The sequence below is a fragment of the Oncorhynchus kisutch genome, linkage group LG2 (assembly GCF_002021735.2).
Source record: "Oncorhynchus kisutch isolate 150728-3 linkage group LG2, Okis_V2, whole genome shotgun sequence".
Classification (NCBI taxonomy): domain Eukaryota; kingdom Metazoa; phylum Chordata; class Actinopteri; order Salmoniformes; family Salmonidae; genus Oncorhynchus; species Oncorhynchus kisutch.
This window is the reverse complement of record NC_034175.2, coordinates 64,908,217-64,935,978: the sequence shown is the minus strand read 5'-3', so window position 1 is coordinate 64,935,978 and position 27,762 is coordinate 64,908,217. Positions and strand designations below refer to the sequence as shown.

Genomic DNA, 27,762 nt, shown 5'->3' with positions numbered 1-27,762 from the left:
TAAGCTAAAGGAACCAGTCGCTCAGCGCTGTTTTTATCCCACATATAGCCTATAGGGTCAGGCGTTCTTCTTGACCATGTGACCTAGACCAGGAAACTGAGCTCAACCATAGGAGAATCTCAATTGCATACTCCTCGTATCCTCTCTCCTTGCCACCTCCTCAAAACCCATTGGAGGAGAAGGTCAGAGGGAAGGGACCTCTGTTTTTCTCATCCGATGGGTTTTGAGGAGACGAGGAGAGGAGTAAGCAATTGAGATCTTGCCCATATTGCCATAGCTAGATCTGTTTGTGCTTTAGCCAACCCCTTGATCATTCATTGTTGTGTCAATGAGACTGGTCCAGTAAAGTTGGTTCACTGCACAATGAAATTGGAGAAGCATTTATAAAAAAATATGTAATAGCCTCTATCGTAATCGCTCCTCTTTCACCCCAGCGGCCAAAAAAACCCTGAATCAGATGACCATCCTACCCATGCCAGATTACGGAAACGTACATTTATAGATCGGCAGGTAAGGGTGCTCTCGAGCGGCTAGATGTTCTTTACCATTCGGCCATCAGATTTGCCACCAATGCTCCTTTTAGGACACATCACTGCATTCTATAGTCCTCTGTAAACTGTATACCCGTCGCAAGATCCACTGGTTGATGCTTATTTATAAAACCCTCTTAGACCTCACTCCCCCCTATCTGAGATATCTTCTACATACAACACCCGTTCTGCCAGTCACATTCTGTTAAAGGTCCCCAAAGCACACACATCCCTGGGTCGCTCCTCTTTTCAGTTCACTGCAGCTAGTGACTGGAACGAGCTGCATAAAACACTCAAACTGGACAGTTTTATCTCAATCTCTTCATTCAAAGACCCAGTCATGGACACTCTTACTGACAATTGTCGTTGCTTCGTGTTATGTATTGTTGTCTCTACCTTCTTGGCCTTTGTGCTGTTGTCAGTGCCCAATCATGTTTGTACCATGTTTTGTGCTGCTACCGTGTTATGCTGCCATGTTGTCATGTTTTGCTGCCATGCTATGTCGTTGTCTTAGGTCTTTATGTAGTGTTGAGGTGTCTCTCTTGTTGTGATGTGTGTTTTGTCCTACATTATTTTATCCCCCGAAGGAGGCCTTTTGCCTTCTGGTAGGCCATCATTGTAAATAACAATGTGTTCTTAACTGACTTGCCTAGTTAAATAAAAATCATCAGGGGCGAAATAGGTGCTGTCTGAATTTAGGGAGCCTCACCTCAGATAACGTCAAGCAATTCAGGTCCCAGTATTACCACATATGTTATAAATACACAACCTGGGTACACACACACAGAAATTAGATCGCACTGTCAACCTTTGACCCATAGATGCCATGGCGTCATGCATGAAGTGCATTTGGAAAGTATTCAGACACCTTGACTTTTTCCACATTGTTACGTTACAGCCTTCTTCTAAAATGAATTCAAACAAAAAAAATCCTCATCAATCTACACACAATATTGTGTGTACCGGCAGGATAGAAGAGCGACGTCTGGTAAGACGAGGGGTAGAGGACTCTGTATTTTTGTAAATAACAGCTGGTGCACGATATCCAAGGAAGTCTCGAGCTATTGCTCGGCAGAGGTAGAGTATCTCAAAATCAAATCAAATTAATTTATATAGCCCTTCGTACATCAGCTGATATCTCAAAGTGCTGTACAGAAACCCAGCCTAAAACCCCAAACAGCAAGCAATGCAGGTGTAGAAGTGAGTAGCACGGTGGCTAGGAAAAACTCCCCAGAAAGGCCAAAACCTAGGAAGAAACCTAGAGAGGAACCAGGCTATGTGGGGTGGCCAGTCCTCTTCTGGCTGTGCCGGGTGGAGATTATAACAGAACATGGCCAAGATGTTCAAATGTTCATAAATGACCAGCAGGGTCAAATAATAATAATCACAGTAGTTCTTGAGGGTGCAACAGGTCAGTACCTCAGGAGTAAATGTCAGTTGGCTTTTCATAGCCAATCATTGAGAGTATCTCTACCACTCCTGCGGTCTCTAGAGAGTTGAAAACAACAGGTCTGGGATGGGTAGCACTCCAGCAAGGAGTCATCATGCCAGGTAGTCCTGGGACATGGTCCTAGGGCTCAGGTCCTCCGAGAGAGAGAAAGAAAGAGAGAATTAGAGAGCATACTTAAATTCACACAGGACACCGGATAAGACAGGAGAAATACTCCAGATATAACGGACTGACCCTAGCCCCCAACACATAAACTACCGCAGCATAAAAACTGGAGGCTGAGACAGGAGGGGTCAGGAGAGACTGTGGCCCCATCCGATGATACCCCCAGACAGAGCCAAACAGGCAGGATATAACCCCACCCACCTTGCCAAAGCACAGCCCCCACACCACAAGAGGGATATCTTCAACCACCAACTTACCATCTTGAGACAAGGCCAAGTATAGCCCACAAAGATCTCCGCCACGGCACAACCCAAGGGGGGGGGGGCAACCCAGACAGGGAGACCACATCGGCGAGTCAACCCACTCAAGTGACGCACCCCTCCTAGGGACGGCATGGAAGTGCACCAGTAAGTCAGTGACTCAGCCCCTGTAATAGGGTTAGAGGCAGAGATTCCCAGTGGAGAGAGGGGAACCGGCCAGGCAGAGACAGCAAGGGCGGTTCAGGGTTACAAGGGGCACTGCAATTTAAAACTAGATTTCGCAGTTTTTAAAATTATATTTCTACACTATTAAATTTAGAAGATTATGATAATGCACTTTTTGTGGAAGAACTATTTGAAAAAATGGCTGGAATTTCAGCCTGGTCAGGTGGGATGGAATTTTTGGACCAGATCATGATGTCACAATTTTATCTGATCATAATAGACCAATGACCGTTGATCTGGGTAAGGGGGTGGGCTCTAGACCATCAGCCAATCATGGCTGTGTATATAAAAATGTGTTTCCTAAAGCCCACAGGATCAGACTAGGCATTTTGGAAAAAAGTTTTAAAAAATACAGGGGGGCTTTAACAGTTACATAACAGAAAATGTAGGTCAATGACCCTCAATTCAGCTTAATAATGGGAAAGGGATACCTAGTCAGTTGTACAACTGAATGCATTCAACCCAACATGTGTCTTTCGTATTTAAACCCAACCCCTCTGAATCAGAGAGTTGCGGGGGGGGGGGGGGGGGGGGGCTGCCTTAATTAATCAACATCATCAACACCCAGGGAGCAGTTGTTGTTGGGGCTTAACTGCCCTGCTCATTTTTCCACCTTGGGGATTCAAACTAGCGACCTTTCGGTTACTGGCCCAATACTCTTAACCGCTAGGCTACCTGCTGCCCAGTGGGTGGACAGGCAAATTAACTTCAGCTAATCAACTTACTGTAGCACTTACTGTTGCACGCAACCACTCTGTTGTACAACAGTAACCTACTCGGCCATCACCTGTGTAACGTATATAGAAAACTTTGGTTTTGGGGAGGATTTGTTCACCATAGATAAGCTCGTTAGTTACAATGCAATTGTTTTGGAACCTCCATTGCCAACTTGGCAGCAATTCCATCTAGCCAATCAGAGAGCAAAGTGGAGATATTTTATATTGCTACCCATCTGATCTTATCAGGTCACCTCAGGGGCCTAAATAGTCCCAGGCTGTGGGCCAAACAATTAGCTAGAGAGCCAGGACCATTGTGCATGGAGTGGTGACTCACCCTGTAATGCCCTGCATAGCCCCACTCACTCTGTAATACCCTGCATAGCCCCACTCACTCTGTAATGCCCTGAGCTCTTTACCCTGTAACCTGAGATCATAGCAGGACAACTATCTGGGAAGCAATTGAGAAGCACAGCATCCTGCATTGATAGCTGGCATGTGGACAGTGTTTTGGCACAAAATGACTGCCATGGATCACTGAGTGCTACACATCTGTTGTGTATGAGACTGGTTACCCCATACAATGAACTTGCCACTGTCGCTAAACTGACTAAAACTAGAAAAGGAATAACAAAAGCATCATTGAGTCAAATTAGTGTAGAATGTTAACTCTTTCTGATTGGTTAATGTTTGTTGTTCTTTATCGTTCTAACAGAGGTTTGGAACGTTGTGGTTCTTATCTGGTTCACCCACTCTAGAGCTGCCTGGGACTATCAACAGGAGCTTTTCCCCACACTGGACTAAACTCTAACAGAGATTTAGCCAAATAGAGCCTTTCACTATCTCAGAGAGACAATGGGACCTTGCCTGGTGTCTGGATAGCCTCATGTCAACAACATGGTACCACCAAAGTAGACAGTGAGGTCATAATTCCTAAGAATCTTGAGGAAGTCTATCTGCATAAGGACCAGAGGGACCTCCCAGTGAATGGGGGTGATTGGGACAGTTGGAACCCATGTAGAACTTAGAACTCAATGTCTAATCATCCTTCCAATCAGGTTTTCCTCTTATGTTCCCTTACTGACACAAACACTACAGTAGCACTAAAAAAACTGAGATTGCTAACCTTTGACCTGGAATCGCCATTCACCTCCCGGCAAGCAACAAAACTATTCCTGGAGATTTATATCCACCCACCCTGGCCTCAGTCTGTCCAGTTCGGGCTGAAGTGTTGTTAAAATGTGAGCGTGATCTCACACTAACCAGGAGGTTGTGTAACCATCTTACAAGACAGCAGGCGATCTTGCAAAATGTTGAAGTATCATACCCCATACACCCACCACATAAATCAGACCAACAACTGCTCATGGCTAGGGGTTCTTTCTGGACAAGCCAGAGTCTCTTTCCTAAATCCTACAAAATCCCTACCCCCAGCATTCCACAGAAATCTTAGGTCTCTCGGCATCCATGTGTGTATGTGTGTATGTTCTACCCTGAGGGTACATCAGCCAAGCGCAGTGGACCCCCAGCTGGGTGTGGACAAACAGTGGCGACGCAACATGTCAGAAAATTGGCGTTAAATGAACAGAAAATGAATACTGTAATTCAGACTCCAAATGTATTTATTACATTTTATATTCAAAACACATTCATCAAAATGTACATTTTAGAAACAAAATCCACATGTAAAAATCTAACTGACATAAGTTACAATAAAATCACCTAGGGGACAAATAAATAGTATAACACAGGTGAAATAATAAATGCGAGACTGTTCAGTCTGATCTCATGTTAAACGAGGCTATAGTGGTGGGATGTAGGGCCCATCTATAAGGTGCAGAGGGGACAGACTTTCTAAAGAGATGTTACACTGAAAAAGTAAAGAAGAACCTGTTTAAACTGTTGAATTTCAGTGGAAGGCCCGTTTAATGCCTCAGCTTAAAACAAGCACCAAAAGACACTCTACAGCTGCTGCAGGAAGTCCTTCATATTCATCCCCGGAGAGATTTAAATCATTAATGCAACAGCCTTTGACGTTAGTGACAATTTACAGGTTGACATGAGACATCTGCATGTAATTTGAATGGTGGCCAGCTGGCCAGTGATACAACTACAAAAGCGTAAATAATATTTTAATATATCAGGCTGAAATGTAAATGTACTGGTTGCTCAGCATGAGCAGAATCTCAAGGGCTGCGTTTCAAACTCACAAAAGAAACACCTTCCTCCATTTACCCTTGTCTTATGCCCTCGCGGGAATCCCCGTCACCATCTTGTCTTATGCCCTCGGGTCACCATCTTGTCTTATGCCCTCGGGGGAATCCCCGTCACCATCTTGTCTTATGCCCTCGGGTCACCATCTTGTCTTATGCCCTCGGGGGAATCCCCGTCACCATCTTGTCTTATGCCCTCGGGGGAATCCCCGTCACCATCTTGTCTTATGCCCTCGGGGGAATCCCCGTCACCATCTTGTCTTATGCCCTCGGGGGAATCCCCATCACCATCTTGTCTTATGCCCTCGGGGGAATCCCCGTCACCATCTTGTCTTATGCCCTCGGGGGAATCCCCGTCACCATCTTGGCCTTCACTCCAAACGATTAGCCAAACAAGGGAAGTTCAAAACGTAAGCCCCATCAGCCCTTGTTTTTAATTGAGTTTGCAAGTGTACTATTATGTTCACTTCGGGCCTGTAATGCCCCATAATTCAATTTGCGATGATTGCACTTCCGCTAAGAAAACTCAGCCAAAACTTAAAACCTCAAAATATGGAGAAGTCAACATACAAGTGTGAGTAAAAACGAATGTAAATAAGTTAGAAATTGTGCTACTAATGCACAAACACGTCTCATAAAAGTAATGATGTTTTTGTTTGGTTCGTTTTTGGAAATTGTAGAAATAAAAAGTTCAGAAGTTCCAGCTTGGCAGGCTAACCTTAGTTAGCTAATTAGTTTGCTCCCTATCATACAGTAGACGTATATGAATAATTATATAGTTAATATAAGTAGACATAAAATCAGAATTGACTGTAGCTCATATAAAACACAATTGTTGTGGGACAAACGAGTGACAAACTTCCGGGCAAGGGCGCTCCATTTAAAATTCATTCCTTCCTCCCTTGCCCTGCCAGACGTCATGACCCGTCATCAGAAGTGTCCACTTAATTTGAGGGCTGAGGGGAGAGGGTGTGTCTGTTAAGGGTTTGGAATGCAGCCAAGGTGCTTACCGTGCCCGACTACATTTCCCATGTTACCTATACTACCCACTTGTGCCCGACTACATTTCCCATGTTACCTATACTACCTAGGGCCAAGATAATACCAGTACCGCGACACTCGTTAGTATCATGTCAAAGAAACAAAACACAAAGCAGATTTAACTTCTTCAGGAAAACAGTCCTAATGTTGGAAACAAACATCCTCATGTTGTCACCCAGAGTCACATTTATTTATTTTCCAAGCTATAGCACACAATATTTTACATACAGCAGGTTTTTAAAAGGACCAAAGTGTTTGGTCTGCTTCGTGTTTTCATTTTTGCCATGGAAAAAATATTGCGATACTGATATGGTCACAGCCATAATATTACCCACCATGCCCTAGCTGACTACATTTCCCATATTTCCTATACTCCCCACCGTGCCCCTCTGGTGTCTGTACAGGTGTAGCACCAGGTCCCTGATCTCGTCTCGTTTCCTCCTCACCTGTTGCCGTGGGAACCAGCGTTCTAGGCACAGGGGGAGTTCAAAGTGCACCACAGGGTCCTAAAGGGAGAAAGGGTAGGAGAGAGAGATAGAAAAGTTATATGTAGGTGTATGTCAGCGTATGTGTTTGGTGAGTATGGTCTCATAAGAGAAACACGTGAGCAACCTTGTCTGAGACCTGAAGACACAAGCTTAAGTTCCTTTGGTTAACGGGGTCTTGAGTTGATCAGACATGACAAGAGTTCAATACCAGGCTGGTTACAGGTGGGAGCGTGTGAATTCCTATGCATGTTCTTCTTCCATGCGTACAGTTACCTGCAGGAAGCTCTCCACGTACTGCAGCAGGTAGAGGCCGCAGTCGCTGCTGTTGTCCTGTAGGGGGACCTTACAGTGGGAGCCTCGCATCTGCTCAGAACTGAACTCGCGCACAGAGCCCCGACGCAGCTCCCACTCTGACTGCAGGTACCTGGCACACAGAGATAGCTGGTACATTAAGGGAACAACACACACACACACAACATTCCATTCAATAGTAGACTCACTCCCGTAAGAGTTTGAAGACGCGCTCATGGAGGGAAAACTTGAGGGAGTTCATGATGAGAATACAGGGTCTACGGAGAGAAGAGATGTGCATATAAACATCTAGTTAAGATCTCTAGAACACACCTTCTTAGTGTGTGTGTGTGGTCATCCACTCACCGTTTACAGATGGTCTCTCTGTGACAGGTCTTCTCAGTGCAGTCCTAGCGAGAAGAAGGACAGAATGTAAGAGAGACAACAGAGTGAGAGAGAAGGAAAACAACTGAATGTGAGAAGAAACAGAGATTCCTAAAGAGAGAGATGTCTTACCAGAGGACCAGGAGGTGGCTGGAGTACTGATTCACTCTGTACCACAACATTTGAAACTAGAGAGAAAACAGCAGCAGGATCAGCAATTATCCTCCTCCTGCTAAATCCCAGGACTTCAGCACTAGTATTTCCTAACAGCAACCCTGTTCCTATTGTAGTTGTTGCTATTGTCATTGTGGATGTTATTGCAGCACAGTGATATAAAGAATGCATCATAAAAAACCCTGTTGATGAAAGCCTCTTGAGTTCCAGCCTCATTCTGTGTTTCTGCCTGTGACTGGAGTTCTGAGCAGCTCTCCCCTCACGGTTCTGACTCCATCCTACCCACAGACTACAGCCCTAGTTTTCCACCCTGCGTATTTATCTAAAACATATATTAGAGTTATACTCCTAAACCTACGCACATGTTCACTAATGTGTGACTATTATGTCAGTTTGACATAAAGACATGTAACATCCTGAGAGACAGGATGAGAGGACTACAGACACACATACCTGTAACTGTCAGTTTGTCCTGGTTGTCAGTGCTAATTGATTCAGGGGTGACTTCACTGATGCCATTTAGCTTTTTGGACCCAGAGGCCTCCTCTTCAGCCTGGGCCTCGTCTGGCTTCTCTCCCCCTGTTCCCCTCAGCGAGGCTGGGCTGCTCCCCTCCTCACACTGAGGCTCCTCCAGGCCAGGGAAGCAAATCACCACCAGGTACCAGTGGGCTCTGTCATATAAGGAAGAAAGCACTATGAGCCACACAGTTTATTTATTGATGTGTGTGTGTGTGTGTGTGTCACTCACTCCTGATTGACAGGCACAAACAGGAAGTCTTTCTGGAAGATGTCCACATGTCGTGTCCATGTCTTCACCCGCTGATGCCGCCTCCGCTGCGCTCTGGGGACAGACAACACACGTCAAGAGACAAACACATACAAACAAAAACACACAAAACAAAGATACAAATCCATAATTGATCAACTGCAATAGACACACACACACTTACGAGACGCTGGTACTGTCCTCACTGGCATTGTCTCGGCGAGTGAGCTGCTTGTAGAAGAAGCTGCTGAAGACGTGAGCGCGATCAGCCACATCCTGCGGAACCCTCTCCAGAAGCAGATACCTGTTGGGACAGAGACATGCACAGGTTGAAACTGTCCTCCATGTTGTTGAAACTGTCCTCCATATTGTTGAAACTGTCCTCCATGTTGTTGAAACTGTCCTCCATGCACCGAACTGACGATGTCACTCACTTGAGGTAGAAGTCGATGATGACATCATTCAGAAACTGGCCGTTGTCAAGGCACTCCAGATCTTCTGTTGTCACGGCGATCCCTCCTTTGGAAGGCGGTGGAGGAAACTGGATCAACCTGAGAAGTATCAGAAAGAACATAACTAAGAGTGAAACCACATATCTACACCAACAATTGTCTACATCAGGGGGTTCCCAAACGTTTTCACTCCGGCCCCCTCTCCCCCACATCTATTTCTATGGGCACAGGCACTGTTCATGACACAAACTGTTCACACCCCTCTTGTTGGTGGAGAGAATTTTGCAGATTCAAAGCTTATTTCCTGCAATTTCACACATTTTGTCATGTCTAATGTGTATCCATGTGATAAGAAATGTTAGCTGATGTGCTAGTTGATCTAGACAAGTTATAAATAGCTCTCTAAGCTATGCAATGACTAACATGACAAGAGGAACTGACGATGCACTACCCAATTTAGAAATTGCACCTTGTGCATTCTACATTACAACTTTCAAGAGTAAGTTTAATGCTGGACTAAGTTCCTTATTATTATTTTATTATTTTCTGCGCCTGCCCTGCCGACCACACAGTTTGGGAACCACTACTCTACAGCAAGGGTCTCTATCTCTGGTCCTGTAGACCAATATGGTGTGCAGGCTTTTGTTCAAGCCCTGCTTGAAACACACCTGTTTCAAAGAATCAACAAATCATGGGAGTTGTGTAGCTTGCCTGCGTGTGGGGCCCTGGTGCTTGTATCGGGTCCAGTTGGAGCCTGGCTTCGGGCCCAGGAACACAGAGTAGGAGCCTCTGGTTCTGCTGTGACACACTGTGTACACGGGTCTGGGCTGGACTGGACTCTCCTGGAGGGGGGACAAAAGACAGAGGAAGTGTAATAGGTTCCATGTTGCTCATTTGATGCTTCATGTAGAGCTTAGGGTTTGTTATGGTTGAGCTTGATGACATCCGTCTCCACACCCAAACACACACACACACAGTACTACCAACCTCAGCGAGGGGTACGCTCTCTGCCTCCCTCTGCTCCTCCTCCTCTGTCTGTTGCTCTGCCTGTACCTCTGTCTCCGGTGGTGTCTGTGACTCTCCCTCCACAGTGTCCAGATTTGGCCCAGGTGTGTCTCTGTCTTGGTCGGGTTCTGTGACAGGCTCGGCATTGTTCTGTCCCAGTAGGGAGAGCAGCTGGTGGTCTAGTCCGGTTCTACCGATCAGCGCCAGACTGTCATCCAATGACAGGAGGGGACTGTGGAGGTCCAGCGCCTCGTTGATGGGAGCGTTCCCCCAGAGACATGCAGCGTCGACGTTGTTGAGACAGATGATGTCGAGGATGGAGCGAAGTAGAGCCCCTTCCACCCCCTCCAGAGGGGCATGCAGAGTCAGCAGGAGGAAGGGACTGGCCTGGCCTATGAGCGCACACACACACACACACACACACACACACATGGGCATACACCCACTTGAGCAAACACCCACCTACCCACATACTAGTGTTGTCACAAGACCAGAATTTTGACTTTGATACCAGGTTTAGTATCACGATACCAAAACAACAACAACACTGCAAAAAAGAAGCTGACGTTTTAGAAGGGCACTTATTCCAGACGATCTGTAGACTTCAATATCACACTTGAAATGTTTGACGTCCATTTTTCATATTCAGCCATGTATGCATTAATGAATCAACTATACAATCAATCTCAGCACATAACATAAACGGTCATCATTGAATGGACTTATTTTACTCTACTGATCAACAACATTTGCATAGACGAAGCAATGTCTTCTTTTATGAAAGAGTGCGTCTCTAAGACCTAATGATGTCACTCACACACACACAGTGAGAGAGACAGGAAAGATGTGAATGAACAACGTTTCTGACATTGAATGTGGTTTTTGGCGACAATCAGCTTTGAAATCAGTATATTTTGCGTTATGGTTCTAGGGTAGTGAACTGACATTAGCTTCCGCTGTTAGTTCAGCAAGAAAAGTTAGCCTACAAATCTGGATGCTAGCAGTATCTTCCTGCAAGTGTTCTAGCCTTTAATGGACATTGTTTGGTGAACAGTTTCAACATTTCTACATGCTGTGTTGCATTACTCAAGTGTGTTAACTTCTGTGCAGCATGAGAGGAGATAACATGATACAGTCCAGACTCCCAGTGGTTCCTCAGGACAGACTAGAGTCAGTATGAGAGAGGAGATAACATGATACAGTCCAGACTCCCAGTTGTTCCTCAGGACAGACTAGAGTCAGTATGAGAGAGGAGATAACATGACACAGTCCAGACTCCCAGTTGTTCCTCAGGACAGACTAGAGTCAGTATGAGAGAGGAGATAACATGATACAGTCCAGACTCCCAGTGGTTCCTCAGGACAGACTAGAGTCAGTATGAGAGAGGAGATAACATGATACAGTCCAGACTCCCAGTGGTTCCTCAGGACAGACTAGAGTCAGTATGAGAGAGGAGATAACATGATACAGTCCAGACTCCCAGTGGTTCCTCAGGACAGACTAGAGTCAGTATGAAAGAGGAGATAACATGATACAGTCCAGACTAGAGTCAGTATGAGAGAGGAGATAACATGATACAGTCCAGACTAGAGTCAGTATGAGAGAGGAGATAACATGATACAGTCCAGACTCCCAGTGGTTCCTCAGGACAGACTAGAGTCAGTATGAGAGAGGAGATAACATGATACAGTCCAGACTCCCAGTGGTTCCTCAGGACAGACTAGAGTCAGTATGAGAGAGGAGATAACATGATACAGTCCAGACTAGAGTCAGTATGAGAGGGGAGATAACATGATACAGTCCAGACTCCCAGTTGTTCCTCAGGACAGACTAGAGTCAGTATGAGAGAGGAGATAACATGATACAGTCCAGACTCCCAGTGGTTCCTCAGGACAGACTAGGGTCAGTATGAGAGAGGAGATAACATGATACAGTCCAGACTCCCAGTGGTTCCTCAGGACAGACTAGAGTCAGTATGAGAGAGGAGATAACATGATACAGTCCAGACTCCCAGTGGTTCCTCAGGTCAGACTAGAGTCAGTATGAGAGGGGAACATGCACTGTGCATTATCAGGGGACATGGGCTACGCTGACACGCTTGATCCTTTCTCAATCAGTAGATGATGTGAGACACATTGTGACTGACGATTCTCGTACCGGACCATTTTTTTCATGTTCTACTATCGAAAAAGTTTTGGTATACAGTGCAACACTAACACACAATTTGGTTCCAAAGGCAGGCTCTCACCAGTGGGTGGTTCTAAGGCCTGTTTGATTGACAGCTCCCTCAGGTCTTCTTGAACGGCGACTGCCTGGGCGTCTGACACGTAGAGGAGGAGGAGGGCGGGGGGAGGCTGCCCCATCTCTCCCTTGACCTCACACCCCAGCCCTCTCTCCTGTAGCTCCTCCCTGTCCCAGATGCTGTACTTCCACAGCTGACAGCGCTCCACAGTCACCATCACATCTACCTGGCCTGAGGGGGCAGGCGACAGAGGGGAGAGAGGGGTCAACAATCTAGGCCACCACCCCACACCACCGCCTGCCCTGGGTCACAGACAGGGCACAGATGGGCTAGCGACCGCACGCGGTCATGTTCAGGTTGGACCAAGTAATAATTGAAAACGATTAATGATTCAAGTTTAAATAGAGGACCAGGACTGTATGGTCAATGGTGTGGTGAGAACACAAGCAAAGTCCAGGGGTGCTGGTTACCTTTAATTGGTATGATGATTCTGTGGTTTGTGATCTGCAAAGGACGAAAGAAAGGGCCCCATGTCACATAACCACTGTATTGCATGCCTATTCTAGAATGTACTGCACCCATTCTCCAGTTGGAGCAGTGTCCTCGGATGGGGCCACAGTGTCTCCTGACCCCTCCTGTCTCAGCCTCCAGTATTTATGCTGCAGTAGTTTATGTGTCGGGGGGCTAGGGTCAGTTTGTTATATCTGGAGTACTTCTCCTGTCCTATTCGGTGTCCTGTGTGAATCTAAGTGTGCGTTCTCTAATTCTCTCCTTCTTTCTCGCTCTCGGAGGACCTGAGCCCTAGGACCATGCCCCAGGACTACCTGACATGATGACTCCTTGCTGTCCCCAGTCCACCTGGCCGTGCTGCTGCTCCAGTTTCAACTGTTCTGCCTTATTATTATTCGACCATGCTGGTCATTTATGAACATTTGAACATCTTGGCCATGTTCTGTTATAATCTCCACCCGGCACAGCCAGAAGAGGACTGGCCACCCCACATAGCCTGGTTCCTCTCTACGTTTCTTCCTAGGTTTTGGCCTTTCTAGGGAGTTTTTCCTAGCCACCATGCTTCTACACCTGCATTGCTTGCTGTTTGGGGTTTTAGGCTGGGTTTCTGTACAGCACTTTGAGATATCAGCTGATGTACGAAGGGCTATATAAATACATTTGATTTGAACAGAACCTTACCATGAGGTTTCCGCTGGACTCCCCTCGGACCCCCCCACAGTGCAGGGCAGAGAAGGGTAGGACCATACCCTCAGAGTCCTCAGTGCTGGGGAACCTGGCCACCCCAAACCCTGTCACCACCACAGGCATCACCTGGAACACACACACACACAGATGAGTAACACACACACAGATGAGTAACACACACATTGATGAGCAAAACACACACATATTGATGAATGACACACACAAACACACGTGTGCATGCATGCAAGCACACAACCAACATGCTTTCTGATAACGAGGACACTTTAGAATCCAGATAAGCAATGAGGCATAGAAGGGGTTCGTGTGAGAGACTTAGTTAATCAACAGATAGGTTTAAATGATGTGTGTTCACTTGTATGTAGTGCAGCAGAAGGCATTTGGCTTGTCCTCCTATGTTTTGGCTGACTGCAGTACGTGGGAGCTACAGTATCCCCACTCTGGCCTATAAAGCCTGACAGGCAGCAGATGGTGGTTCTGCCTCCTAGGGCCAGTCTAATCATGAAACACTGTCCCTTTTCCCCCTACCTGCCTCTACCCAGATCCCTTTGTGACATCCCACCCCTCTGTGCTTTTCTTTGTGACATCCCACCCCTGCGGGCTTTTCCAGGCCCTTTGTAATGTCACAGAATCTGCCCAGTTCCCAACCCTTTGTGATGTCATCTATTGTGAGCTCACCTGTTCTGCCCTTTGTGATGTCATCCATTGTGAGCTCACCTGTTCTGCCCTTTGTGATGTCATCCATTGTGAGCTCCCCCTGTTCTGCCCTTTGTGACGTCATCCATTGTGAGCTCCCCCTGTTCTGCCCTTTGTGATGTCATCCATTGTGAGCTCACCTGTTCTGCCCTTTGTGACGTCATCCATTGTGAGCTCACCTGTTCTGCCCTTTGTGACGTCATCCATTGTGAGCTCACCTGTTCTGCCCTTTGTGACGTCATCCATTGTGAGCTCCCCCTGTTCTGCCCTTTGTGATGTCATTCATTGTGAGCTCCCCCTGTTCTGCCCTTTGTGACGTCATCTATTGTGAGCTCCCCCTGTTCTGCCCTTTGTGATGTCATCCATTGTGAGCTCACCTGTTCTGCCCTTTGTGACGTCATCCATTGTGAGCTCCCCCTGTTCTGCCCTTTGTGATGTCATCCATTGTGAGCTCCCCCTGTTCTGCCCTTTGTGATGTCATCCATACATGCAGTAAAGAGGTCAATGGAACGCAGACCGTGGGGGAAAGAATGTCATTGGTGCACAAAGTGGATATTTGTCAAATATGTCATGATTTGTGTGTTCTAACAGGTGATTACTAAAATCTGATTTGGATATATTTGGCTTTGTTTGCTGCATAAAATTCGGGATATTTTTTTTCCGGGGTTAGAAAAATGTCTGCTATATCGTAACTCCTGTTCATATAAGCTGGTAGCATATAGAAATTGGTGGTGGTACTTGAAGATGTTTTTAAGTGTAATGCAGTTGATTGGTGATGATAACAGAACATGTATTGGGGTTTACCTCCATACAAGCATAGTATTGCAACCAAAATAGTGTGAAATGCACATATAAGCAATAGCATAAATGTAGCCTAAGTTCATTTTGATGGGGGCAATGAGGACATTCTTAATCTTTCCCCCACGCTCACGTTGCAAAATAAATGTACACATACATGTTATTCAATCATTGCACCCACACTGCTCGCGAGCGTCTGCGTAGCCTGCGCTAAAATAGAATGCACCTTAAAGTTGGTTGTAGTATGGGTATGCCACTCAGGGGGGACACCTGAGTGGCATTGCCATGGATTTTCCAATGTTTTAGTAGAATTCGATTGATCTCTTTGCTGCATCCATTGCGAGATCCCCCTATTCTGTCCTTTATGATGTCATGTGTAGAAGTTGTTTTTGCCCACCTGAAAGTCTGTCTCTTCCACCACGTTGTCTTCCTGAGCATGGTTTCTCTGGGACTCACACTCACTAGTCTGTGGCCAAAGGACTGAACTGTGGGACGGGGTGACTACCTCCTCATCACTGGAGAGAACGACTAGAACACACACATTAAACACATTGCAGTGGAATACTGTATATATCAGCCTAATTATAATGGGGGGGGGGGGGGGGCAGTAACCATAGCAATGCCAGTGTTGTAAGGCACAGCTTGTGCTATTTCAGACACATACAGACATGTACTGTACACAAACAAATGAAAACGTTAAAAAGGCAATACTGGCAGAGTCACAGAAACGCACTCAACACACACTGGGCATACTGACACAGACAGTCACAAGCACAGACCCAGCGGTCCATGTTACAGACAGACAGTATGTGTGCTTGTGTGTGAGGGGGCTGACATGCTGACCACACCGCTCGCGTCGCGGGCTCGAGCTTTGCAAAATAAATGTACACATACATGTTATTCAATCACTGCAACCACACTGCTCGCAAGCGTCTGCGCAGCCTGGCGCTAAAATAGAACTTGGTTCTATTTGTGACGCACTGCAGGTCTTGCCTCTCCTCATTGGTTTTTAGGAGCATATACCCACGTGGGTGATTGAAAGATAAACTGATGTCCACACTCCAGTTCAGTTGGTGGTGTTAACGCACCTTAAAGTTATAAGGTCCCAAGAAGAAGACTGAAGGAGATATTGTTTCTAGTAAACTCGATTTAACATTTTATCTGTGGATTCGTTGTCGGAGTAGAGGACCTTGTGCATTTCAGGTAAAATAACAACCTAATGTTTATATTCCACAACAAATTTGTTAGAAACAGCAAGCTAGCTGGATAAATTGCCATAAATGTTTAATGCTTTTCGACCTGTCCCCAAATGAATATAGTTGGTTCAGAGTTACATGCTGACCAGACAACTCGCATGTTGATATTGTCCACCCACACCAGACACCATCAGGACACGCAGGTTTAAAAAATCTGAACCAACTATATTCATTTGGGGACAGGTCGATAAGCATTAAACATTTATGGCAATTTAGCTAACCTTCTTCTTTGGACTATATGGAGATTAGCAACCAACTTTAAGGTGCGTTCTATTTTAGCGCCAGGCTACGCAGACGCTCGCGAGCAGTGTGGGTGCAATGATTGAATAACATGTATGTGTACATTTATTTTGCAACGTGAGTGGCATGGTCAGCATGTTAGGGTCGGTGCCCGTAGGCAGAGAAATAGACTATATTATGATGACGCTATTCCAGGAGGAGGGAAGGGTGGGGATCTCACACACACACACACACACAAAGCTAGACACACCAGGAGTGCAGATATGCAGTGTACAATATGATAGCCTATACGTAGCTCTATACTCACTGGGTTCAACAGGACTGAGTTTGGGCATCCTATCCTGGCTGGAGGACAGGGTTCCTCTCCTCTCATTAACCCCTCCACAGCTGGGGTTAGAGGAGATGGCAACTTCCCTGTCTTCCCCCACAGTGACTACCATCGGGGTCCCGTCAAAGTTTGAGGGGTCCACCTCTACTTCTATGGATGCTACATTAGTGTCTATGCCCCCCGTCCCCCCCAGACACAGCTGTTTGGGGGGTAGTCCTCCCCCGCCTCTGGCCTCCCTGGAGAGGTGCAGCATGCTCCCTCTGGAGCTCCTGGAGGCGTCTGTGGTCAAGCCCTCTGCCACTCCATCATTCACCTGTCCATTACTGTAGAGCCCAGACTCCCTCCTCCAACTCTCCCTCTAGAAACAAAGAGAGATAGGGTGTTACTTTAGCCCCAGGGCAGGTTGTCTAATGGTTTGGTTAGCAGCTTGCAGGTTCTTGGCTTCAGCCTTAAAGTCAGTCAACTTTAATATCAGTATTTAAGTAACTTCTACCCGAAGACTCTACCTCAACATGTGTGGATTCGCTTGAACCTGAATCTGCCTTCCTAGTCCTGGTGGATTGTGGGTAAGGCTTTTCCTGGTGCATGTCCCCCTCAGTAAAGGTCACCTCCTCCAGGGGTTCCCGTGAACTGTGCCTCCCTGACACACTACTGTCTGCAGAGGAGAGAGACGGTGAAACAATAAACGTGTTACTACTCTCCAGAAAGTAGTGCAGCAGATATGGGAAAACAAATGACCGTAACATAGAATTAAATCAACTTTGCCTGTGTGTGTTAGCAAGAGATGAAAAGCACATTCAGCAGGTCTTTGTTTTTGCTCTATAAAGGTAAAAGAGTTTGTTACTTTACAGCAGGATTGAGGACAGGAATATTATAGATCCTTTCCAATAAGGAAAACCCTCAGAAAGGGGGAGATAGGGAACGCAGTAGCAGGGGGAGTGTGTGTGTGTGTGTGTGATGGCGGACTCACTGCATCTCTGGTCTTTGATGTTTTCCTCTCCTATTAAAAGTTCCTTCACCTCCTCGTCTTCCTCTGACCCCCCTCTGTGGTGTGACCTAAACAAGAGAGAAAGAAAAAGTCATAGAAAAACTATTATTCCACTGCATGCTGACCTTGTGCTGTGTTTTAACTCTTAAATCGTTCACTGGCATCCTAAAAAGGAAGACATGTTCCCTACACTTAACAGACTCCACTGTAATCATCTACAGAAATTAATCTGCATACAGCGTCCCCTCTCAAACAGCCAAGCTGAATTCAGCAACATTTAACCAAGCATTACCTCCTCTCCTTGCGGGTCGGGGTCGAGGTGGGAGTGGGGTGGTCATGGGGTCTCTTTCTGTGTGCTATAAAATCTCTACAATCCTCCCTCCCCTCTCTGCTACTCTGAGACACCCTCCTTTGCCCGCTCCCCATCGGTGACTCTCTTTTCCTCTCTCCAGTTCCTGTCATCTTGCCACGCAGCTTCCTGTCTAGGTAGGCCTGCCCCTGTTCCGTCTTCAGGACGTCCGTGAGGACCAACTGGAGCTGCGTGCTGAAGGAAGGAACAGAACCAGTCAGAATCTTTAGATCCCTACGACCCATTTGTGTCATCGTGACAAGCATCTGTTAAAGGACTTAAATGTAATATCTTGATGGCCATTCTGGGTCATCTCTTTTAAAGTTAACCAATAGGGAAATGACACGTGAGATTATAGGGGGGAGGGACAGACAGATGGAATGGGGTTGATAGGACCAGGCAGTGTGTGTGTATGATAAAGATAAGCACTGTCGCTGCAGCTATAGCTCAACAGTATCAGTAGTGGGGGTACCCTGTCAGGTACACTGCATTCGGAAAGCACTCAGACGCCTTGACCTTTTACACATTTTGTTACGTTACAACCTTATTCTAAAATGGATTAAATAAAACATGTAGCATCAATCTACACACAATACCCCATAACGACAAAGTGAAAACAGGTTTTTAGAAATGATTGCAATGTTTTAAAAAATTTAAATACCTTATTTACATACAGTACCAGTCAAAAGTTGACACACCTACTCATTCCAGGGTTTCTTTATTTTTACTATGTCCTACATCGTAGAATAATAGCGAAAACATCAACACTATGATATAACACATATGGAATCATGTAGTAACCAAAAAAGTGTTACACAAATCTAAATATATGTTATATTTGAGATTCTTCAAAGTAGCCATCCTTTGCCTTGATGACAGCTTTGCACACTCTTGGCATTCTCTCAACCAGCTTCATGAGGTAGTCACCTGTGTTAGGTTTTAATTTTCAGAGTAAATAACTCACGGACACTAGAGAAGCTTAACCAAGTTTAATTCTTCCCAAAGGTTCTGTACAGCTGGATTCAGACAAAACACATTTCACACAAGCACTGATATTTAACTCTTTCTCCTAGACTGAGTATCCTCCCAGTCTAGGAGAAAGGAAACCTGGCACCATCCATATGGTGAATCATGATGGTGGCAGCATCATGCTGTGGGGATGTTTTTCAGCTGCAGGGACAGGGAGACTAGTGAGGATTGAGGGAAAGACGAACAGAGCAAAGTACAAAGAGATCCTTGATGAAAACCTGCTCCAGAGCACTCAGGACCCAAGACTGGGGGCAAAGGTTCACCTTCCAACAGGACAACAACCCTAAGCACACAGCCAAGACAACACATTAGTGGTTTTGGGACAAGTTTCTAAATGTCCTTGAGTGGCCCAGGCAGAACCCGGACTTGAACCTGATCAAACATCTCTGGAGTGACCTGAAAATAGCTGTGCAGCGACGCTCCCCATCCAACCTGACAGAGCTTGAGAGGATCTGCAGAGAAGAATGGGAGAAACTCCTCAAATACAGGTGTGCCAAGCTTGTAGCATCATACCCAAGATGACTCGAGGCTGTAATCGCTGTCAAAGGTGCTTCAACAAAGTACTGAGTAAAGGGTCTGAATACTTATGCAAATGTGATATTTCCATTTTTTACTTTTAATAATTTTGCAAAGGTTTCTAAAAACCTGTTGCTTTGTCATTATGGGGTATTGTGTATACATTGGTGAGGGGAGGGGGACTATTTACTCAATTTTATAATAAGGCTGTAACATAACAAAATGTGGAAAAAGTCAAGGGGTTTGAACACTTTCTGAATGTACTGTACCTGAGAAAAGTGCTTAGGGTAAGAGCTCCATCTGGTGAATGTTCGGAAAACTGCACTCAATGACACAGTGGATTAATTCGTCCTTACCGTACAAATGGACCGAATAAATTCACAGATAAAGACAAAGGCTGTCTCAAAGATATACTATGCAGAAATCGCCCCGCCATTTCCTGGTTGCTAAAATTCTAATTTCAGTTTGTGACAAAACAAGCAAGTATGGTGTAGAAAATTATTGTACAATCTAAACCGCTGTGAAATATATTTTCCAGAACCAAAAATATTGTATTTTCAGCTGTTTGAAGCTGGTGTACAAAACCAAAAGTAAGACGCAAAAACTAAACTTCAGAACAGGAAGCATAGAAATGGCGTACAAAGAAGAAATCTACTGCTTCTTAGAGTTCATTTCAATGAGAAAGACAGATCTATAACATATTTCTATGTGAATTTGGTCAGGTCGCCCAAAGAGTGACATATTGCAGCTTTAATAACTGACCGTGTTATGGAGCAAGATCATCTATGAACCGTCAACAAGTCTAACCTAACCAGACTAATTAGGTTTGCTTCCTAACATAACTCCACCTGTGGCTCCATAAATACTGCTCCTCACCAGTTCATTGCCGCTTGGGCTAAAGCCGCTTGGCCGTGATCCAAAGAGATGGATCCATTCTGCTGACAAGACTTTTGGAGTTTGATTCCGTTTCCAGCAATCTGGGTCCAGTGAATCTGTTGGAGAAATGGAGGTAGAGGTACTGACCCACTACCCAGATCACAATAACAAAACCTCAGGGAACAAGGTTAAATACGCAATCTGTCATTTAATTACTTTTCTATCATTTTAATATTTGAGTGGATGCGTGTGTTGTACACTTCGTAGGGAGGCCACAGGGGTAAAAAAATTAAAAAAATGAAAAGAAAGAGAAAGGTGACCTGTAGAGAATAACATTTACCTGTGACTCTTCATTCCCACATCTCAACTCTGAAGAAAGAAGGATCTTGGGAATTTTTAGTGGACTTCCCATCTTAAAAGCAGAATGGGGTACTGTTAAAATGCTCACTGTTGTTGATTATAGTAATTGCATAGTGGCTGAGAAAAAGACTAGGAATCCCAATGGACTAATATAGCCAGGCAGGCCAGACATACTTGAGAGTTATCCACCTTGTCAACGGCCAGTGAAATGGTGAGTGCTCTCTTATGGTCCATCATGACCATAGGTGCTTTAGGGCTTGACCTCAGGCCACTCCTTCTCCAGGGCCTCCTGTGACCAATCCAGGCAGCGATGGTGACGCAGCCAACAAGCTCTGCAGCAGACACACATGATATGTACAGTATACATTCACTTTCGTACCTGTCAGTTTACAAGCGCACAATCACACATACACTACATGATCAAAAGTATGTGGACACCTGCTAGCTGAACATCTCATTACAAAATCATTAGCATTAATATGGAGTTGATCCCCCCCTTTGCTGCTATAACAGCCTCCACTCTTCTGGGAAGACTTTCCACTAGACGTTGGAACAACGCTGTGGGGACTTGATTCCATTCAGCCACAAGAGCATTGGTGAGGTCGGCACTGATTTTGGGCGATTAGGTCTGGCTCGCAGACGGCGTTCCAATTCACCCCAAAGGTGTTCGATGGGGTTGAGGTCAGGGCTCCATGCAGGCTAGTCAAGTTCTCGCCAAACCAATTCTGTATGGACCTCGCTTTGTGCACTGTCATGCTGAAACAGGAAAGGGCCTTCTCCAAACTGTTGCCACAAAGTTGGAAGCACAAAATCGTCTAGAATGTCATTGTATGCTGTAGCGTTAATATTTCCCTTCAATGGAACTAAGGGGCCTAGCCCGAACCATGAAAAATAGCCCCAGACCATTATTCCTCCTCCACAAAACTAGCATTATGCATTGGTGCAGGTAGCGTTCTCCTGGCATCCGCCAAACCCAGATCTGTCTGTTGGACTGCCAAATGGTGAAGTCTGTAGCGTTTCCACTGTACCGGAGTCCAATGGCTACAAACTTTACACCACTTCAGCAGATGCTTGGTATTGTGCATGGTGATCTTAGGCTTGTGTGAGGCTGCTCGGCCATGGAAACCCATTTCATGAAGCTCCCGTCTAACAGTTATTGTGCTGACTTTGCTTCCTGAGGCAGTTTGGAACTCGGTAGGGAGTGTTGCAACCTAGGACAACTTACAGTTGGCCGAGGCAGCTTTAGCAGGGCAGAAATTTGACAAACTGACTTGTTGGAAAGGTGGCATCCTATGACGTGCCACGTTGAAAGGCCATTCTATTGCCAATGTTTGTCTATGGAGATTCCATAGCTGCGTGCTCGATTTTATACGCCTGTCAGCAACCTGAGTGGCTGAAATAGCGGAATCCACTAATTTGAAGGGGTGTCCACATACTTTGTAGATATAGTGTACATTGGTGACTGTAACATCATTAGGTACATGCAAGAGCTATTATTTTATTCTGTACTTTGAACTTAATGCTTTTGCCAGGAAAAAATAAAACCATTGTTTATAAGCTTGTAATAGCGACACATGAATGGCAGCATCTTGTCACGGGTGGTGCTGGTGCACATTTATTTTCTGAATTTGCATGCTGTGCTACTACCAATTTCTAGCTAGCCCTCAGGTCGCTAATCATTTGCATTTCACTGAAGTGAAATACTGCTCATGCAATGCTTCTCTTCGTGTGTGCCCTTTGACATTCTACAATATTATCCAGCTATGCACAGACACGCTACCTAATAAAACCTGGCAAAACCTGCCTAGCTAGCTAATTTAGCTAGCTCACTAGCAGACATCAACTTTTGTTCCCGATTCTCATACTTACTCAATAATACAGCGAGTTAGTGCAACATACACAAACGTGACCAAAGAGCGAGGATAAGGGCAATGTAAACAGCTACCGTACACTCCAAATCATCTCGCTGATTAACTGGAACGCCTATAAAATCCTAAATACCTACACGTTGCGTTGTTCGCACAGGTTGTAGATATTTTCACGCTTTTCCTGGACAGAAGAACATCCTGGTGTTTCCGGAAGTGTACGATCTGGCCGCTTTAGTGCCTATAGAGATGAATAATAATGGCATATTTTTGAAGGCACTTAAACCAAAGATTTTTTATAACTAACCCAAGATAGACCACAGCCTGTCATTTCCAATGGGAGAAAATTAATTCAGAGTGGGCAGAATAAGCAAGGTGGGCAGAGCCAAGCACGAGATAGCGAGAGCCTATTGGTGCGTTCTAGCATATATTTGCATATTTCCGTTGGGAAACGCCTACTCTGTGAAGTACGCATGTGCAATAACTCAATTTACCCTTGCAGTCCTTCCAAACAACGCAATCTTTAAAAAAATTGGCAAAGGGTAAAGTCTAAAAAACGTAGTCCACTCTGTTGGTAACATATTCTAGTTTTGGAAACAGAAAACTGTACTGAGATCAAATGATTAATCGATTACAAAATTTGCCGAATGTCGGCCAAAATCTATCTTGCCCCACTGCCGACCACTGTGCTTCCTCTCACCATCATATTTGGTAGTAAGTGGAAACGCCAACCAAATATCGGTCTCATTGTTCTATCTGTGCTTAAACTCTGCCATGGGTCGTTGGAGAAAGCCTATTTGGAAATTAATCCAAGACTGTGGAGCCTTCGCAGGACTTGTCAGAGGAGAGTAGTGATGATGAGGAGTTGAGTGAACAGGAGCCATCTCAGGTTGATCTCAATTCAGATGAAGGCAGGTGATTCCTATGGGTACAAGGGGGAGAAAGAGTAACTCGGCTCCTTGGTGGACTGATGAGTGTAGAGAAGCATTGAACTGTAGGAACATTGCTTTCAGAATGTTGAAAAGGTGCCATAATTACCAGCGCCTGATTCAGTATAAACAAGCACAAGCAGTAGTAAGGGGGATCATTAGGACAGCTAAGAGGGAGTGTTGGCGCCGGTTCTGTGGGAACATAGGTAGAACCACTCCTGTGGGAGAGGTATGGGTGATGATTAAGAGGATGTATTTGCGCCGGTTCTGTGGAAAAATAGGCAGGACCACTCCTGTGGGAGCGGTATGGGGGATGATTAAGAGGATGAGTGGGGTCAGATGAGATTTGGATCTCCCTGGGCTGAAAAGTGGGGAGATTGCAGTGAGAGATAATGAGAAGGCAGAGATGTCAGCCCAGGCATTTGTGAAGGTGCACAGCTCAAAAAATCTGACAGAAGAGGGGCAACGTGGGAAAGAGGATGTCCGAGAAGAACCATCTCTCTCCTGGATCAGAGAGAGATGGTGGTGGATGCATTGAATGCCCCTTTTACATTGGCTGAGATGAAGAGAGCATTAGCTAAAGTTGGGGTAACATCTCCTGGGAAGGATGGGATGTGTTACATCATGATGGCTCATCTCAGTGACACTGCAATGGGGAAAGTATTGGGCCTTTACAATAAGGTGTGGCAGGGAGGGAAACTGCCCGGAAGTTAGAAGCAGGCGGTAGTGGTGTCAATATGGAGACCTGGGAAGACACTACTAGTCCTTAAAGCGATTGGCCGATAGCGTTGACGACTCATGTATGTGAACTATAGAGAGGATGATTATGGAAAGGCTGACTTACTGTCTAGAGAGTAGAGGACTAATGTCACCAGATCAAAGTGGGTCCAGGAAAGGCAGGGGAACGATAGATCCTGTACTGTGCCTTGAGTCAGTCATACGGAAGACACAGGCAAATAAGGAGGTGGTGGGAGCCGTTTTCTTTGATGTAGAGAAGGCTTATGATATGATGTGGAAGGAAAGTCTACTTATCAAGCTGGATAACATGGGGGTTGTAGGAAGTGTTTTTAACTGGATAAAGGATTTTCTTTTTGGGCAATCAATAAAAGTGAGGGTGGGGATCTCTATGTCAGAAAGCTATGAGGTAGATAATGGTACCCCCCAGGGAAGTGTCATTAGTCCTTTTTTGTTCTCCATTATGATTGATGATGTATTCTCCCAGGTGAGACCTGATATTTGGAGATCATTGTTTGCAGATGATGGGATCTGTGGAAGAGAGAGAGAAATATTACCCATAGAGCTAGAAGAGTTCAAGAAGCGATTAGTGAAGTTAAGCAGTGGTCCCTCAGGTGGGGTGTCAAGTTTTCACTTGAGAAAACACAGACTGTGTTTTTTTCTAGAAGGAAGGTTGGGGAGGTTGTATGGAAGGAATCTGGAGAGGGTGAGAGGGTTTAGGTTCCTGGGGTTCTGGTTTGACACTCAAATTACATGGGCAGAGCATATTCAAATGTAATGGTAAAAATGACCAAAAGTAACTACTATTCATGTGTAATTACATGATTCTGACATGAAAAAACATGGTATATTTGGAAAGAAGACATCTGGGAGATTATGAGGAAATTAAACTAGAAATGGGCAGATGTTTTAGTAAGTGGTGTCAGGTGTGGTCTCGGGACGTTTCCAAGTGTCCCTAAACCTCTCCAAAGTGGCATATGTCTGTAAATTAGATAATTCCAGTGCTATTACATATTTGCAATCCCTAAATGCTATTTATTCAGTATAAAAACACAATTTCTACCATATCAACCTCACTCAAACATTGTGGTGGTGTTATGGGATATCCAGGGTACATTCAAGTGTCCTTTCAACCTCTCCAACGTGTCCAGATATGGTAATTCCACTGTTTTTGCACACTGGGTGTGCCTAAAAGTAATTTTTCACTATAAAACCTCAATTTCTACAATACAAATCTCTCTCAAACATGGAGGTGTCTCCAAAGTGCCTCAACATTTAGCCTCGGCATATCCAATGTATTGGTCCCACATACAAATTAACTTTTTATAAAAGCAACAGATATAAATAGATAAATATATAAAAGTGTCTTGTCAAACACAAACTTGGTTACACACGTATCCTTCAATAAAAATGTGCAACATTTAAAAAAAAGCTGAACTATTTACAAATGGCACTCGTGTTGGTTTTACATCACAGGTGTAGATGATTAGATTTAACTTTCACCATGGTGTGATAGTCTTTGAAACAGTCCCTCTCTGCCAGAAAACAAAAAGCAAACTGGCATTTCAGACAGAATATCTGGGGTTTCACTCTTTTTTATCCCTGTGTTTTGTGCAATGCTTTCAGTTCTTCCTATTGTCTTTTGGTATATGTGTTGGATAGTGGCGCTCACCTTGAGTGGGGGGTCTTGTGATGGTTGTGAGGTTGCTTTGGGCCCCTAATTCAGCAATTTCCAACCCCAGCTGCTCTCTGAAGGCCAACTGGGAGAGAGGGGTTTGACCTTTTGCTTTGGCCATCTGCTTGTGGAGAATGAAAGCATTTACTGTAGCAATGTCCACAAAGTGGTAAGAAAAAAGTCTTATACCACTTCCTGGTCTTGTGGAGGACCTGGTAGTAGCCAGAGCATCAGATAGGTCAACACCCTCCATGCCGGCATTGTAGTCCTTCACAGAAACAGGAATAGGGACATTCTTCCTCCCCCATGCCCCATTGGCACTTTTCACCCTCCTTGAGACATTGGTAGTTATTGAATACCTCATGCTGTGTGGTGAGCATGGTTAATTTCCTAGTGTCCTTCCATTTCACAAAAAGCAGCTTGTCAGTCCTGATCCAATGTATGGTCCCCTCTCTGCTGTCTTTGTCATGTTGTTTACCTTGGTCTTGGGGAAACTGATTATGTTAGGACGATAAGAAACCGCCATCGATAAGAAACATTACTGTGCAGCTGTATTCATTGATCTGGCCAAGGCTTTCGACTCTGTCAATCACCACATCCTCATCGGCAGACTCGACAGCCTTGGTTTCTCAAATGATTGCCTCGCCTGGTTCACCAACTACTTCTCTGATAGAGTTCAGTGTGTCAAATCGGAGGGTCTGCTGTCCGGACCTCTGGCAGCCTCTATGGGGGTGCCACAGGGTTCAATTCTTGGACGGACTCTCTTCTCTGTATACATCAATGAGGTCGCTCTTGCTGCTGGTGAGTCTCTGATCCACCTCTACACAGACGACACCATTCTGTATACTTCTGGCCCTTCTTTGGACACTGTGTTAACAACCCTCCAGGCAAGCTTCAATGCCATACAACTCTCCTTCCGTGGCCTCCAATTGCTCTTAAATACAAGTAAAACTAAATGCATGCTCTTCAACCGATCGCTACCTGCACCTACCCGCCTGTCCAACATCACTACTCTGGACGGCTCGGACTTAGAATACGTGGACAACTACAAATACTTAGGTGTCTGGTTAGGTCCTTCCAGACCCACATCAAACATCTCCAATCCAAAGTTAAATCTAGAATTGGCTTCCTATTTCGCAACAAAGCATCCTTCACTCACGCTGCCAAACATACCCTTGTAAAACTGACCATCCTACCAATCCTCGACTTTGGCGATGTCATTTACAAAATAGCCTCCAATACCCTACTCAACAAATTGGATGCAGTCTATCACAGTGCAATCCGTTTTGTCACCAAAGCCCCATATACTACCCACCATTGCGACCTGTACGCTCTCGTTGGCTGGCCCTCGCTTCATACTCGTCGCCAAACCCACTGGCTCCATGTCATCTACAAGACCCTGCTAGGCAAAGTCCCCCCTTATCTCAGCTCGCTGGTCACCATAGCATCTCCCACCTGTAGCACACGCTCCAGCAGGTATATCTCTCTAGTCACCCCCAAAACCA

The 27,762-nt window shown here is 45.3% G+C and overlaps 1 protein-coding gene across 7 annotated transcripts; it reads right to left on the bottom strand.

Annotated features, from left to right (window-relative positions):
• Positions 1-4,945: 4,945 nt before the first annotated feature.
• Positions 4,946-23,259, bottom strand: LOC109869928 (sentrin-specific protease 7). 7 transcript variants are annotated; one of them, XM_020460244.2, is made up of 23 exons: positions 22,923-23,259; positions 21,228-21,385; positions 21,034-21,105; positions 20,694-20,809; positions 18,216-18,467; positions 17,906-17,991; positions 17,442-17,590; positions 16,915-17,293; positions 15,509-15,639; positions 13,594-13,725; positions 12,873-12,906; positions 12,409-12,633; positions 10,143-10,552; positions 9,867-9,997; positions 9,138-9,254; positions 8,888-9,007; positions 8,686-8,778; positions 8,391-8,608; positions 7,896-7,951; positions 7,746-7,789; positions 7,589-7,657; positions 7,362-7,512; positions 4,946-7,106 (listed from the first exon to the last, which is right to left on the bottom strand). In XM_020460244.2, the coding sequence occupies exons 2-23, from the start codon at positions 21,294-21,296 to the stop codon at positions 6,942-6,944; spliced, it is 3,219 nt and encodes a 1,072-aa protein (XP_020315833.1). In that variant the 5' UTR covers positions 21,297-21,385; positions 22,923-23,259; the 3' UTR covers positions 4,946-6,941. The 7 variants fall into 7 exon arrangements, 5 of the variants coding, with proteins under 5 accessions (XP_020315833.1, XP_020315856.1, XP_020315842.1 ...); XM_020460267.2 differs by having other exon boundaries at positions 21,243-21,385; XM_020460253.2 differs by having other exon boundaries at positions 23,059-23,259.
• Positions 23,260-27,762: the final 4,503 nt, after the last annotated feature.